The sequence below is a fragment of the Diadema setosum genome, chromosome 10 (assembly GCF_964275005.1).
Source record: "Diadema setosum chromosome 10, eeDiaSeto1, whole genome shotgun sequence".
In the NCBI taxonomy this organism is placed as follows: Eukaryota; Metazoa; Echinodermata; class Echinoidea; order Diadematoida; family Diadematidae; genus Diadema; species Diadema setosum.
The window spans coordinates 18,805,869-18,823,029 of record NC_092694.1 but is presented as its reverse complement, the minus strand read 5'-3'; the positions used below and the strand labels follow the sequence as shown (position 1 = coordinate 18,823,029).

Sequence of the window (17,161 nt, the reverse complement as noted above, 5' to 3'; positions counted from 1 at the left end):
CTGCTACTCAGTAATACTGTTTCAGTAGACGTTGCTGTTTATGACGATTTTGATTACAAATACATCTAAAACTCTCAGTGAACATGATATTATGAAGTGATGAAAAAAAGGGCAAATTTATCTGGTAGGCCTAATTCTGCTGCCCCAACCAAGTGAAGTATTACCACTGCTTACCACCGAAATTGAATGCGTACCTGTAAAGTCCATGTCTGACTTGAATTGGTTACTCTGGCTAAGTCGACGCTCTGCTCTCTATCATAGACCACTGCTAATTCAGTTTGATGGCAACATTATTTATCCCTGAACTGTTGACGTAGACAGAGTCTTCATGGATCTCCAGAAAACGTCTTCCGATGACCCGGACTCGAATTGCTGTTACCAAATTTCTTTGCAGTGTTAGAATGCCTTGGCTTCTCTGCTTCTTATAGAGAGTGTTTTTACTGAAGCATAACCGATGCCCAGCAAGTGTCTATTTGTCCTTTGCTCTATCGATTGTGACGTCAGAGAATAACAAAAGGCAATGATAAAATGGGAAAGAGCTATTGGGACTCAGTGAGAGAGAGGAAGAGGTGCGGGGCAAGGCGACATATTATAGAATAACGTCCAACTTCGTGTTTTTTTTATTGCTGCACATTAGACGTTCACGTTTCCCCATAAATATAAAAAGTCATCTTTTGGGAGACAGCTACAAGTTTTATCTCAAAAGATGCTACAAAATGTTTCCTCAAGTCATAAAATTATCTATAATTTGACTTGATGTGCAATAATAAAGGAGTAACACCGATTTGCGTGATTCCATACAAATGAGTGATTGTTTCAAAAGGAAAGGGTTTTCAATGAGGTAAATTAAGTTAAAAAGTTTAAGGTACCACTTTTTCATGTAAACGTTCATGTTTTCCCTGAAGCGACCTCATACAACACTTACTGAGTTCGTGAGACTGTACAAGTCAGTACAACAGAGTCTAAATCGATCTTTCTCCGTAGTGGTCTTCTTTCTCCACAGTACCTCAATCGATTCATCACATGAATGACAATCAGCCATATCGACTCGCCATAAGATCGTAATTGACCTCACAGTGTCACATTGTCAATAAAAAGGACAACACAGAAACGGTCATGAGATCTTCATTGATTTTGTACTACCGCTACTTGGTGGCAGCGCCAAGTACTTTGGAGGTTGACCTTATAAAGGCTATCGTTTACTCAGAACAAATAAGTGAATGAAATAACTTTTGCTTAGATACCAGTACTGTAACACTTTTCATCCCTAGGGCCACAACTTTTTCTCAATTTTCCAACGTAGTTTTTTCATATCGAGTGGTCATGTAAATTTTCTTTACTTCAGCGCATCGACCTCATTAAAATAGTTTACATTAAAAAGTCATGAATCTTAACGGGCCATTCCAGACGATTTGTGTAATTTCATATCATGTAGTACATAAACTGAGAGAACCATGTATAGATTTATGGAATTTTGTTGTGGTCCTTGAGCAGATAAACAAACAAAAAGCAAAATTCACTGAACAAGAATAGTGGCAAAGGAATCTCACACATTCCAGTAATGTAATAGCAATGTCATTCCATTACAATATCGCTTGGTTAACAAGTTCACCTGGTGTGGAATCTATGCATGCTTTCTTCTTTTGTGCTGCTTCTCAGAGCACCCAATCATACATGCGAAGCTTACTATGTCGTCATCATCCTCCTTCATTGTGATTTGTTATATATTTTCAAATCATTTTTATCTCTCATCCCAATCACTATTTTATTCTGAAACTCCATGCCCAATATACCCAGTTCATAGATGTTCAAATATAAAAGTCGAGAAATCATTCGGAGGTCTCACACACTGACCAATGCACAGATACACTTCTTGGCTATATTCCTGACTGCACGGTCTCTTGTGTAGGAGAGGCATACAGTACGCACGTCTAAGAACCCACGTCACTTCAGTCGTAAAGTCGACGGCTCACACAGACACAGACGGACACACACACCGTACACACATACACACGAGAAATAAAAATCGGCTGATATCTGCAACAATCTCCAGTTTTGAAGGAGGCAGATTACACCCAGAAAAAAGATGAAAAGAGCCAACATTGTCAGCAACAACACCGGTGTTATAATGTGTCTTAGACGTTATGAAAAGTTAAAATCCTTCTTTCCAGACAATCAACTTGTCAAGATTTTCAATTCTTCATAACTTTGCGAATCTGATATCATGCATTTCAGATTTTTCAAAGGTGATCTTGTGGAATCATACAAGCAGATTTTCTCCTCTACGTTGTAATATTTACCTTTTTCATTCTACATCAAGCATTACGTGGGATCTGCCAAAGGATAATTCTTGAGTATTATGCATGAGGATTTTTTTTTTCAGGTAAGAATGCCTTCACTAATTGTAGTTAAAAGTCACACCATATTGTGTTCAAATTATACCTTTTAAATAATAGTCAAATCATACACACAACCGCTAGAAATTGAAACATGAATAACGACTGTTGAGACACTTCAAATGTCACACGTTTTAATAAAGCAATACACATATAATCGCAATCACTTTTCAAGTTTCATGAGGTAACGTTAAAAAGAGAGAATAAACCCGGACATTATTGTATTTGCAGAGATGCAATGACTTGATTATAACTTTTAGAGGTTATGTAATACCAAAAAAAAAAAAATCCTACAAAAACATGATGTTGATGATTCCCCTTTAAAAGAGTCAATAGTAAAATTGAGAGTATTTTATATTACGTCATGTACCACCCAATTTAAAAGGTGTGTGCTGGTGTGACTGATATCACAGGTTTGGGAAAATATGCAAAACTTTACAATTACAATATATATATATATATATATATATAATATAATATATATTTATATATATATATATATATATATATATATATATATATATATATATATATATATATGTATATATATATAGTGACAGCAAAGGACTTAACCACAACATGGCGGGGCGGTGCAAAGACAGTTAATGTAACTGGCAGCAAAACTTGCACATAGACGTGGCTGATGTTGGGTTGCACCCCTTTATTCAAGCTTTCGGGCGAAATGCACTTCTTCAGGATCAACACAGCGTATATACAAAATCAACCTAAATATTGAATCATACTAAAATTCATTTCGCCCGAAAGTTTGAATAAAGGGGTGCAACCCAACATTAGCCACGTCTATATGCAAGTTTTGCTGCCAATTATATATATATATATATATATATATATATATATATATATATATATATATAAAGAGAGAGAGAGAGAGAGAGAAAGAAGGGGGTCCCGCCCGTGTACAAAATTAATGCAGTGTAGTCGGTGAATGCCCTTAGCTTCTCGCACTTTTTACATAAAATGTACCAAAATATAAAAGCAGTAATGAGCATCTAGATAAATTTATAGCAATGCATAAGCGAAATGTACCTGGCAATGGACTATGCAGGCAGGTTATAGGCCAAAATTGCACTTTTCTCACGTTGAAATTAAATGGCTGTACATCACGTTTATATACATTGAATTAGACAATACTTACTGCTCTTCTTTAACTCAAACTTTATCTTCGGTATTCTACTTTAGCTGGGTAAATTGATTTACTTTCTATACCTGAATATGTAACAAAATGCAACATTGTTGAGACATGTGTTATTCCTACAGCAGGTTTCGGTTCTCGAGAAATTAGTGAAAAAAAAAAAATCTGGCTTGTCGACATCTAGTCAACCGTAACGCTGTTGTAGACCGAGCAGGCAACGATTGTCAACACTAAGAATCGGCAAAGCAGTAGTATTTCCTTCGTGATAAACTTCGAGAATGATATTCCTGTATTTCTGACCAGATGATTACCTCGATCTCTGCATGACTCTACAGTGCTTTTGGATCACAGCTTCAATATGAAAATTGTATTTTCTTCCTTCCAAGTATAGATTATTCTGAATGTCCAAACCATTATGGTCTCGGAATGAAAAAAAAAAATCCCAAATTGAGTACGACTCATAGTAAAATTTCATGACAAAGTCACCTGTATCTTATTAATTTGCTGAACAAAATCAATAGATGCACTGTGTACCTATGACTATGTCATTATAACCAATCACACGAAAGAAGTTGGAAAGACAGACCGATGTTACTGTCAACACTTATCGTTCAAAGAACTGTTGATAGCGATCATAAATGTTAAACTTCATGCTGATGTCATTCCTGGTGGACTGCATGGTATGGCCAAAATTACCCTCCGGCTTCACGTTCGAGTGCCGGTAATAATGTTTGAATGACTCGTTAATCAAACAACACTATATTCATGCATGAACAAACGGCTCCTCGTACTGTTGAGGTTGTATTTGCCTCTATTTTATACATAATAATAGATCAACGATATATCCTACGCCTCTTGACGGATTAAATGATGTGTCATGTCGTCAAAGAGTTTGAAAAAGACTGGCCATCTGATTTGATGACGTCATCATAGGAGGGAGGTCTGTCGATGGGATCAGCAGACAGAGGACATGAGCAACGCTGACAACTCGTTTCGCTGCACCCACACGTCTGAACAAGCATTTCACTGTAGCTTGGTGGCGGGAATGAATGCATTATACACTCCAAGCGTGGGGAGTACGGAGCAGCAAAAACCTATGACAGAGATATGCATGCAAATAAAATAAAAGACGAAGGAAAATGAAACCCAGCTGATTAGGGGGGGGGGGGGGACAATTTGATACCAAAACAGTATGAAAAAAGAAAGAAGCATCCCACGAAATAAGCATAACCCCCATATTACGTTGTAACCACATTGATAATGTATGTTTTTGGAGATATCATGAGAAGAAATAAACTGAAAAGACTCTTATTCAAGGGTAAGTGGAAGGCAAAAGGAGGCGAGGGAGACCAAAAGCTCCTACTGGAGACATCAAAAAATACACACCGGACTATAGTTGCTCGACTGCATAAACATCATCAGACAATGAACGTTGGCGTGAGCTCATCCATCTCACAGCAGAGCATAAAATATGTTGTGTCAACTGAAATATGGATCAACAGAGATTGGTAGACCAATACTTACAACTACGATAACAGTTTCTCTTCTTGCTTCCTTCTACGATTAAAAATCACTTTCTGTCTGTCAATATCTGTAGTTTTAATTTCAATTTCTAAAAGGCATCGAAATGTCACAAAGTCATGTATATAGTTACAGTGGGATAGGTAAAGAAAATATGCCTGCTCAGGAAAAAGGGTAACTAAACGAATACAGTCAATCCACCTTTAGAAATGATGAATTGTGCTCCCCCTCTCTCATGCTTACTTCACTCTCACAGTTCTTGAAAGACTCACAAAATAAAATTTATCTTGCAATTTTAGAAATTGACATCATGATTTTAATAGATTACGTAGTTGTGCTCGTGAGTTGAGGAAACAAACTTTTCTTTTCCGCTTCTGTCACTCCAGGGAGTTGGCCTCCCTGCTTCCTCTCACCTCAACTTGAAAAAGAGGACGTTGGCTGTACACCGAAGTCTCCGACGATCCCGACTCTGCTGGGTCTGTCTGACGTCTACTGTGATGAGGATCCATGTTGTGTCGAGCTGTCAGTGCTGGGTGTGCTGTGGCCACCATGTGTGTGGGCGACATCGTGTGTTTACAGTACCGCCACAGCATCAAACAGCAACAAAGGTACAATACAGTTGTGGAGACAGCTATCCAGGCATACAAATCTGTAGGCATTTTGATATTGGGAATATTGTGTACAGCTGCTGCTGTAATCGGAGGGATTGAACCTGAACATCAAATTACATTATCTCTTGGAGCAATAAACCCCTCTGGTGGAGCAGACCTTGGGCTATGCAAAAGATACATGTATCACATGTCTTGTCTACTACACTCCACTGATTGGTTGAACACTACCGATTCTCGTCTCTTGTTTAAAGTTTACATGAAGGTGAACAGCTTGTATAAGAAGACTAGACTCTTATCCTCCTGTCCTCATTGATTCATCTTTTACGTGGTCAAAAGTCACCTTGACCAGACAAATGTTTGCAAAACATTGATTTATTTGCTATTTACTGGACCTCATTTAGACTTGGTGGGGAAGTGTATATAGCTGACCATTTTAGGTTCATATTCTGCAATTACCACATAATATTTCAACGTTTGGAAGCTGCTGAATCATATTTTTAGAGAAATATTCATTATAGCTTAATGGCAGTATATATTATATGATGTCATAAAGTGTTATTATTTTGAAAAATCTGGTTGCGTTACTATTAAAGGACTCTTCAGATCATGCAAGGGGTAAATACAGGAAGGAATTCTATGAATAAATGTCTTACCAAAATAAGCCATGACATCACTGGATACTTCTAAACAACATTGGAATCAGCTGAATGAGCAGCATCTATGAATGTTCTGTACGAAATGCACACAATTAATTCAAATAGTGAGTAAAAACAAGATATTGATTAGTCAAGTTCGTACATTCCAATGTAGACATTAAATAATAAATAATACCATTAAATAATTTGTAAGTCAATGTCGAAAACACTGCTCTTACTCGTTAAGTATATCGTTAACGTAAATGCCAATGTACATGCCAATATCTGAATAGAATTTCACAGACCAGTTCCATTACAATCAATGTCTTTTCCCCCCTTATATGTGACAGAAAGTAATAATCATATCGCGTTTTATCAAAGTGGAAATTACTGATTTGAAAATTATTTCCTTCTGGGAATCTTACCCTCTAGACGGCAGACTTTTGTCAGGATATCGGAACAAATTTCTAGTGTTGCAACATTGACCAATGGTAGTCTGTCTCAAACAGAAAGTACTTTTGTCTGATTTAATTTCTTTTTTTTTTGCCCTACATCGACGTAAATAAACCCAACTGATTGCGTTGTCAATAACTGGCAAAAAAAAAAACAAAACAACAAAAAACCTCGACGCAAGAATTTCATGAATTTTGTGTGATTCTGTCACTTTCACCTTTCGGTATGATTTCCAACTCTTCAGAAATGAAGCCATACGTTTGAGTTTTAACGCAATATTTTATATAGTGTAATTTTGCATTAAAGTTGATGATATCCCCCAATATATAAAATGCACGTAATTGAATACAGCTCAAATCATCGTGCATGTGGACTTTGAACAGCTTTGCACGCCATTGCTTTTGAAGTGTGTCCAAGCCGAATGCTAACCCGACGGGTAAAAAAAAAGAGGGTCTGCAGTGTACACTCAAAATAACATTAAAGGAAAGGAGAAACATAGGCAATGGCATGTAAATGACAATTGATAAGTATGTTTGAATTTTATCTATAAATAATATTAACAAATACTATCACGCATTCATACTCATAAGTGTGATATTAATCTTTTCTTGCGGTTGAATAAAAATATTCTTTTCATATGTTCTTTTATATGTTGGCACAAAAGAAAATAATGTTCAAAATGCTGTCATTCCACATCCAACCACCATTTCGGCAAGCGTTATATTAAGGATAATCACACACAAATTCACATGGGTTTTCACACAAAGGTGGGAAGTAACATCTTACCGTAATACCCAAGCGCATGTTGGCTCTCGAACCGTGAACTTGAAGAAAACACACATATGTTTGTTACAGCAAAGAGTTGACTGTCAGCAGAAATCATATATTACAAGGGTATGACTATGTGTGGGTCCCTTGGTTTTTTTTTTTTCCTATTGTCTAACACGTCTCCAATTGAAAGGCCTTTGGACTTTTGACATGATCAGCCGACTGGCATATGTAGGTGTGTTGTGTTCTAGGGAGCAGAGGTCTCTAAACGTGGCGGTGTCCTCGTCGGTACTCATCACGTGAACCAATTAAAGATCGGCTATTATTGACATCAACAGTATCAACTAATGGCTCTTATCATTGCTTCGCGTTGTACAAGCGTAGTGGCTTTAAACCGGCTTCATGTTGACTGGAAAGACGCGTTAGTATCGGAAGACAATATTTGATTTCAGGTACATGACATATCTACATGATAAGCCGACACTAATAATTGATGTTGTTTGTATTCGCAAAGAAAGGGATAAACAGAGTAACATTGTTTACATTGTTTGAAATTCAGTGATTTGTGTGGTAACTGTACGCATGCTATAAGCTATAAATTTTGTGTTCAACTGGAGAAATTGTATACTGATACAAATTTTCATGTGCTTTTTTATATTTATTCGTGTTTTGAAAAATACTTCAGTGCTGGAGTTATTACATGACCTAATGTATAGTGACATATGCGTCATGTCGTAGTATTTTCAAATGGGTCGGTTTTGTCTTGTTATTTGTGTCCTCGTTTTAGTGTATTTTAGTTTTAGTTTTAGTGTATGTGAAATATCACTTATATATCATTACATATTGGAGAGAGACTTTGCTATGTTCAAATTGACTTTTAATGACTCTTGTGACTGCCTCCGGGACAACTCGTACCACGGAGGAGTTTCCACTGTTAATTCAAACAACCCTCCTTAGTTGTTATTCACAAGGTCAAATATGAAACAAGGTGACATCCGGTTACCGTGACAAATACTTGTTTATTACGCTAACACACTGATGTTTCCAATATGAAATTCCAGTCAATTCTTCAGTTACAGACTTCCAGTTACTGAGCTTCACTTTAGATAATGACCTTCGGTTCATATGCACCTTCAGTTCATAACGGACCTTCAGTTCATACCGACCTTCAGATAACAATCTGAAATATAATACACAAAAACAAAGTTTTACAATTACGTTTAAATGTACATGAATAGCTTCATGAAACATTACATAATTTAACACCATTTTACCTCATTTAAAGTCTAATAACATAATCTACCAATAATCTTTGTTATATATCACTAACTTATAATACATATTTTCGTTCACTTCACTCACCAATCATAAACCAAACTTATCCGTATTTTATGATTTTCTGAATTAACTGTTATATAATGAACTAAAACCTCAACTGTTTATATTATTCATATACTTTATTAACATTCACTTCCAATATTATCCAAAACTTATTCACTTTTAATCCTTCATAACTTCAACCATATTTTAACTTGTTATTAAAATTATTGTTGCATAAATCGACTCGGAAATATAAATTCTCAAACTTTTCCTTATGTATCACTGACCATAACAGAGTATACAAAATAAACTTATTCTATTAACTCAAAATTATTAACTACAACTAATTATTATCTTAAAACATCTATTATAACTTCATAAAACTGTCATATAAAAGCCTAAGCTACAAAACATATACGCCAGCTAACAATTAATCAACTAATGTCAAAACTAAGTTGATTACATTAAATTGTAATCTCCAATCATTATGAATGTGTGTAAATTTGTTTCTACAAAACATCCACTACTTATATCACAGAAATCATGTTACATAATAATGCCTGTCGGTATCAGTACACGGTACTTCTGGGGGGCATTTCATGAAGGAACTTGTCGGATAAAACGTCCGACAAGTCAATTATATCCGACAAGTTCAGAGAAATCAGCCAATCAGACTAAAGACTTTCTCAAAACTTGTCGGATATAACTGACCTGTCAGACACTCTATCCGACAAGCTCCTTCATGAAATGCCCCCCTGTACTTCTCTAACAACACTTGTGAGAATATAACTCATTAACCACAGCTACCTACAGCAACAGCAAAAAGGTATAATACATCCCTACCATTCCGCTATACATCCAACCTCAGGCACAAACACATAATGCTCACAGAATGAGAGAGAAAGAGAGAGAGTGTGTGTGAGGAGAGAGAGAGGAGAGAAAGAGGAGAGAGAGAGGAGAGAAAGAGGGGAGAGAGAGACCAGTGTGCATGGGGCATCACTGGCTTCTTCTTTGTCTACTCCCATTTGTCTACAAAGATTTGGCAGATCAAATCCTGCTCTGTAAATATTCCTTACAATCTTCTCATTCACTAACATGATTACACACATCATCATAAGCTATAAAACATTGTAAAGAAGATAAGTTCTTACCAAATTCGGGCCTGTTGTTTTCCCACAAAACTTGAACAAACTTGTTAGACTGCTGCAACTTCGCAAGCTTTCACTGGAACTGTGGATACTGTCACTAAACAGCTTGCCACGTCCACCCATAATACTGGATACATGTACAACACACAAAGCCCTATTGCTGTACGAAGTGAATGGTGGATTCTTAATACTTTCTCTAAAACAAGGGGGTAATTGTTCAATGTTTACACTAGCCTCCTGGGGTAGGGGTCTTATCTTTCATTGAACACATGTAGTCTGCAAATTTAGACCTGTTTAACACTTACTAGTTTTCAATCCTAGACCCATCTTGTAGGACAAAAATATACCAGATTCTCACTGCACACTGCTGCAGTGACATGGCTCCTTTAAATGGACCCATCCATTTACCATTTCATTAACAAATAACATATTCACCTGATCCTAACTTACGTACATAGTATCACACAAAAGTTACATGTAGGTAAAATTAAACACCATACAACATTCAGGAATGAATGTTTGCACTTTCGCTTTCTCCTGATGCAATTGAAAACACAACATATTCATTCTGTCAAATAGCTCAAAGGCTCCTTGATGGGGATTCGAAACTGGTCTTCTTTAGTGACAGTCCAGTTATTGTTCTGCTGGTAATAACAGTACCAACTTGTGGACAGGTCTCTCCAGTTCACTAGGGGGGCGTTGACGCTTTCCCTCATTGTCCAGCAAGCCGTCGGCCATCAGCACCTTGACCTTCCTGATCAAGCCGTCCTTGCTGGGGTAGACCTCGACGACACGTGCGAGGGGCCACCTGCCACGAGCATCGTCGTTCTCCTTCGCTATCACCACATCTCCAACTGCGAGTTGTCTGCTTGGGCTGACCCACTTCTGGCGGTTCTGCAGTTGCTGAAGATACTCTCTCCTCCACCTTAGCCAGAACTGATTGGTCAAATACTGGACCCTTCTCCACCACTTCCGCGCATACATATCCTCCCGCTGGAACTGTCCTGGAGGGGGTAGGGCGACCTTCGGCTTCATGGTTAGAAGATGAAGCGGTGTCAGCGGCTCCGGCGTCTCAGGGTCACTTATGCCAGATGTGGTCAGCGGTCTGGAATTGATGATGGCCTCTGCCTCTGTCATGAATGTACGAAAGGCCTCATCGTCTAACTGGCTTCCTGCAGACTTCATCAGCGGCTCTAGGACACGGCGAACTGTCTGGATCTGTCGTTCCCATACACCACCCATATGAGAAGCATGTGGTACGTTCATCTGGAATGGAATCCAGTCGCATCCATTTTGCAGTAGGTACTCTTGCACCTCACTCTGGTCCATTTCAGCTAGAGCTTCCCTCAGTTCACTGCGAGCCCCCACGAACATTGTACCTTGGTCGGAGCGTAGTTGTCTAACAGCTCCTCTCCTGTTCATAAAACGTCGGAGTGCATTTATGAAGGAGCTAGAAGTTAAGCTGCTCGCAGTCTCCAGGTGGACACTTCGGGAAGCCATACAGGTGAAGATAACTCCATAGCGCTTCACTTGGCTGCATCTTTCTTTGACCAAGAAAGGGCCGAAGTAGTCGACACCACAGTACGTGAAAGGAGCTGAGGGCTCGACCCGATCTTCCGGGAGGTCTGCCATCTTCTGCTGCACCATCGGACCACGGCATCTCCTACACGTCACGCAGGAAGAGATGCACTGCGATACTGCTGAAGACCCTCTAATGACCCAGTATCCAGCTTGACGCAGCTCGTTATGAGTAATCCCTCGACCCATGTGGTGTGTTCTTTGATGATGGTGCAGTATGAGCAACTTGCTAATATGACTCTTGCGGGGCAAGATGATAGGATGCTTAATCTCACTTGAGATGTTGGCTCTATCGATGCGTCCTCCTACTCGGATGATCCCGTCACCGTCCACATAGGGGTCAAGTGTGTACAATGCACTACCTTTCTTCAACTGTGCATTCTTCGATCTATCACATTTCAGGTCTGCCGTCTGAGGTTTCTGGAGTGCATCTAGCTCTTCCGGAAAGTTCTCTTTCTGTACAGCCTTGAGGATGATCTTTTCTGCTGCGTCTAGCTGCTGCACGGTGACTGCAGGTAATTTGACTGCACTTGTGTGTCCTCTTTCCTTGTTTGAAGGAATACTGCGTTCAACGTCTTTGCGTCTCAGTCTCTTCATGTATTGCAAACCATGCGCTACGGCTTTCTTCACATGATGCCAATCGGAGAAACTGTCGAATCTACTTGATTCGAGATGATCGGGGAACTCCTTTTGTCCTTCTGTCTGTAGCACAGACGCCCTCTTCACTTCTGGATCATCCTCACAAATCTCACGGACATCTGCCTGTTTGGGTTGGAAGGCACCATCCGTCCAAAGGAACTCTGGACCCTTTAACCACCGGCTGTCATTGGTGAGATGTTTGGCTTTTAACCCTCTAGAAGCGTCATCAGCTGGGTTGTCTTTGGTCTCGACGTAGAACCAACGATTTGGGTCTGCATGATCTCTGATCATCTGCACTCGGTTGGCTACAAACACGTGGAACCGTCTGGCCTCATTGTGGATGTAGCCTAGCACGACCTGGCTATCCGTCCAGAAGAATTCCTTCACGTTGCTGTATTTGAGCTCCTTTCGTAGAAATGCACTCATCTTAGCAGAAACTGTTGCTGCTGTGAGTTCTAGTCGAGGGATACTGACTTGCTTGAGAGGTGCGACCCTGGCCTTTCCAGCTATGAAAGAGACATGAGCTTTGCCACTCTGGTTGATTAATCGCAGATAGGAACACTGTCCATAGCCACTCTGACTTGCATCTGAAAAGTGGTGCACCTCAACCTCCTTGATCTCCCCGAAAGACTTGGGCTTGAAACAACGTGGTATTTCGAGCTTCTGTACTTCCTGTATCTCCTCGAGCCATTTCCTCCATTCAACCTACAGACCTTCGGGCATCAGAGTGTCCCAGTCCAGATTGAGTCTGCACATCTGTTGAAGGATCTTCTTTCCTTTCAGCACCACTGGACTCAGGAAGCCACTTGGATCGTAGATGGAACTGACAGTGGATAGCACGCCCCTTCGAGTGAACGGCTTATCCTTCACCTCGATGTTGAACTTGAACGTATCATTTTCAGTATTCCATGAAACCCCAAGAGCTCTCTCAAGTGCCAGCTCATCTGCATCTAGGTCAAGTTCCTGAATGCTCTTAGCTCTCTGTTCTGCTGGGAAACTCTTCAGCACATCTCGGCTATTTGACACAATCTTGTGTAGTTTTAGACCAACCTGATCACAGATAGATTGGCTGTCCTTCAGTAACTTGATAGCAGCTTCTGCCGTAGGTGTAGAACTCAGTCCATCATCTACATAAAAGTCGTTGCGAATGAAAGTGGCTGCTGCTGAACCAAATTCCTCTTCTCCATCGTCTGCTGCTCGCTTCAGTCCAAAGTTACAACACCCTGGAGAACTTGCTGCTCCAAAGAGGTGGACCTTCATCCTGTACTCGACCGGCTTCTTTGTCTCGTCACCATCTTCATACCAGAAGAAGCGAAGAAGATCTCTATCCTCTTCTCTGACAACGAATTGATGGAACATACTCTTTATGTCTGTCATGAATGCGACTTCTTCTTTCCGGAACCGGCACAGGACTCCTAGCAGTCCATTCATCAGATCAGGTCCTTGAAGCAGGTGACTGTTCAAAGACACACCTTGGTATGTTGCGGAACAGTCAAACACGACTCTGATCTTATCCGGTTGTCTGGGGTGGTAAACACCTGTGTGGGGCACATAGTTCACTCTTCCATCTTGGATTGCGAGACGATTAGCTGGAACTCTTTCCGCGTAGTTGTGAGTGACATCGGCCATGAATGCCTTGTAGTCCTTGAGAAACTTTGGGTTCCTGTGCAATCTCGCTGCCAACTGTTTCCATCGTTTCAAGGCGAGAATCTTATTGTCTGGGAAACTGGCCTGGTCCGACTTCAGCGGTAGAGGCATCTCTAGATGACCGTCATCTCTCTTCCGGATACCATTTTCTAAGATGGTCAGGAACTTTGTTTCTTCAACAGATAGAGGTGCCCCCTTCGAATTTGTCGCCTGGAAATCCTGCTCCAGTATCCTAAGGACTTGGTCTGGCGAGAAGACCTCTTTTGCTCTAGTGTCGTAGGTGAAGTTTGGATAACTCTCACTCACTTGCATCTTGTGGCATGTGGCGCCATGATCATCCTGGATTGGTGTTTGGCATACTCTGCCGACCACTCCCCATCCAAGAATGGTCCTCATTGCATAGGGGTCATCATCTCCGCCAGCTAAGACTTCTCTTGGTCGGATGGCTCTCGTGCAGTTATTTCCGATGAGCAGTGACACCTCGATGGACTTGTTGTATGGCATCAGCTGACTGGCTACTGGCTCCAGATGAGGCCACTTCCGCAGAACCTCTGCCTTTGGTATTTGATGTCTACTTGCAGGCACTTCTTTCCTAGAGAAACACGCAGGTAAATCGATTACTTGCTCCCTGTTGAAATCCATCACCTGTAGACCCGTCACCTTCTTGCTCTTCACACGTGCACTCTGGTGCATGGTAGTTAACTGAAGCTCTGTCTCCTGGCCTTGCAGCTGCAACTTAGCACACAATCCTTCCGATACGAATCCCACATTAGACTGATCATCGAGGATGGCGTACTGTAGATACTCTCGGGAAGGGTTATCACTGTGCCTAACCCAAACTGGTACTATCATGCAGTGTTCGCGGCCGTCCTGGTCTGGTAATGAGCAAACATTGGTGCACTTTGAAGAAACTTCTTCAGATGGCTGCGGATTGGATGTCTGAGGGCTCTCAGTCTTTGTAGACAGATGAAGACATGTCAGATGACTGCCCTTACACTCTTTGCAGCTCCGCCTCTGTGTGCACTCTTTCACCCTGTGGTTGTCGGCTACACCGCATCCCATGCACAGTCTTTTCTGAAAGAAGAAGGCTTTCTTTGCATGATGAGATCTCTTCTTGAATTCACTACAGTCGTCTAAGTGATGAGGACCACGACAGCATGGACACAATGAATACACTCCATGTGACTTAGGAGATGCATTTGTTGCAAGAGTTCTTCCTCCTTGCAAGTGCTGATTGGTTCCCTTGCCATGGTATCGTGACAGCTGTGTCTTGGGCTCACCTCTTTGAATACCTGTTAATTCCGGTAGGTTTGCCTTGTCAGACGCTCGTTTTACAAACTCTGCAAACGTTGCGAACGGGGGGTAGTCACCATACCCGCGGGTCTGCCATCTGTCAACTTCATCCCGCCATTGCCGTTCCATGTAGAAGGGCAGCTTCTCCAACATTTTTATGTTCTCTTGGGGGTAGTCCAAAATCCCCAAGGAGCCCACGGTTGCCTTTGCCACCACCACCTGCTCTAAGAAGTCAGCAAATGTGCGAAGTCCTGCAGGATCCCTGTCAGATATGCGTGGCCAAGCTTTCAGCTTCCTTGAAAATGCCGAACTTAAAACACTTCCACTGCCGTATCTCCTTGCCAGCGACTCTCTTGCACGATGATAGGCCTCATCTGTGCCTAAAAGAAGATAATGCTCTACCATCTTCCTGGGCTCTCCTGTGACGTAGCTGTTCAGGTAGTTGAGTTTCATAGCAGCGTCTAGTGGCTTGGAGTCAACCAAACTTGAAAAAGCATTGTTCCATAGCAGATAGCGCAAGGGGTCACCACTGAATACTGGTACTTCCAACTTCGGAAGCTGACTTGAAACAGCGATACTCTGCGAGGTCATGTTTTGTTGTATGATCATGTTTGCCACACGAGCAAGGGATTCTGCCACCTTTTCCATCCCAGATGAGGTGGCTGTATCCTGTGTCACAGGTTTTGCTTGACCAACTTCAGGAACTACGGGATTTACGCTCTTGTCTTCCACATCATCTACTGGCTGTGAATTAAAGAATCTCTGCACTGATTCTTCCCTGCTCTCCCGTGGTAACAAGATGTTGCTGGATCTAGACGTTTCTGTAAGATTGTCATCCTCATCTGACTCGTCTAACTCAGATAATTTCTGCTCCAGCTGTTTCTTTATCTTCAATCGCTTCAATTCCATCTTGGCCTTTTGCATCTTTACGGCATGTTCATGTTCCCTCTGTAGAATCTCGATCTGATCCTCTTTGTCCATTACATCGAGTTCTGCTTGAAATGCTTTCATTAGTTTTTCACTCTTTACTGATTTTCCTTTGCTTGATACACTCCTCCCTGAAGTTAACTTTTTCTCATCTCCAATCTTCATTTCCGGCAGTGATTTAGACAAGATTTCACCCTTCATGGATGAGTGATCGTGACCAGCTGAACTCTCAGCCTTACTGACCACTATGGCCTGATCAAGTGTACTGGAAACATTCGCGGCAGCCATAATGTTATTCACTGTATTAGTACTCCAATACTTGTTCTGTTGAAACTACAAATTATACAATTCAGAGGAATTCAGAACTTTCCAAATCCCATCACTATTGGAAACTGCTCCAATTGATGACAGTGACGCGATGCTCATCGCTCGTTGGATTACAGTCTGCTCTATTTGCTGGATGACAGTCCACTTTGATTGTTATTGTGACTGCCTCCGGGACAACTCGTACCACGGAGGAGTTTCCACTGTTAATTCAAACAACCCTCCTTAGTTGTTATTCACAAGGTCAAATATGAAACAAGGTGACATCCGGTTACCGTGACAAATACTTGTTTATTACGCTAACACACTGATGTTTCCAATATGAAATTCCAGTCAATTCTTCAGTTACAGACTTCCAGTTACTGAGCTTCACTTTAGATAATGACCTTCGGTTCATATGCACCTTCAGTTCATAACGGACCTTCAGTTCATACCGACCTTCAGATAACAATCTGAAATATAATACACAAAAACAAAGTTTTACAATTACGTTTAAATGTACATGAATAGCTTCATGAAACATTACATAATTTAACACCATTTTACCTCATTTAAAGTCTAATAACATAATCTACCAATAATCTTTGTTATATATCACTAACTTATAATACATATTTTCGTTCACTTTACTCACCAATCATAAACCAAACTTATCCGTATTTTATGATTTTCTGAATTAACTGTTATATAATGAACTAAAACCTCAACTGTTTATATTATTCATATACTTTATTAACATTCACTTCCA

The 17,161-nt window shown here is 40.5% G+C and overlaps 1 protein-coding gene and 1 long non-coding RNA gene across 2 annotated transcripts; both read right to left on the bottom strand.

Moving 5' to 3' along the window:
- Positions 1-3,339: 3,339 nt before the first annotated feature.
- LOC140234325 (uncharacterized) lies at positions 3,340-7,653 on the bottom strand. The gene is made up of 4 exons (XR_011901616.1): positions 7,556-7,653; positions 6,335-6,410; positions 5,484-5,719; positions 3,340-4,643 (listed from the first exon to the last, which is right to left on the bottom strand). It is a non-coding gene; the product is annotated as an uncharacterized lncRNA (long non-coding RNA).
- Positions 7,654-10,638: 2,985 nt separating this feature from the next.
- LOC140233831 (uncharacterized) lies at positions 10,639-16,377 on the bottom strand. The gene is made up of 3 exons (XM_072313924.1): positions 15,693-16,377; positions 13,862-14,924; positions 10,639-11,437 (listed from the first exon to the last, which is right to left on the bottom strand). The coding sequence occupies exons 1-3, from the start codon at positions 16,375-16,377 to the stop codon at positions 10,639-10,641; spliced, it is 2,547 nt and encodes an 848-aa protein (XP_072170025.1).
- Positions 16,378-17,161: the final 784 nt, after the last annotated feature.

Coding starts and splice junctions, on each gene's coding strand:
- LOC140233831 (XM_072313924.1), bottom strand. CDS start 16,377: ATGGCTGCCGCGAATGTTTCCAGTACACTTGATCAGGCCATAGTGGTC. Junction 14,925..15,692: donor GTTGGAAGTACCAGTATTCA/GTGGTGACCCCT, acceptor TGTGCATGGGAT/GCGGTGTAGCCGACAACCAC. Junction 11,438..13,861: donor CCAAAGTTTCTCAAGGACTA/CAAGGCATTCAT, acceptor CATAAATGCACT/CCGACGTTTTATGAACAGGA.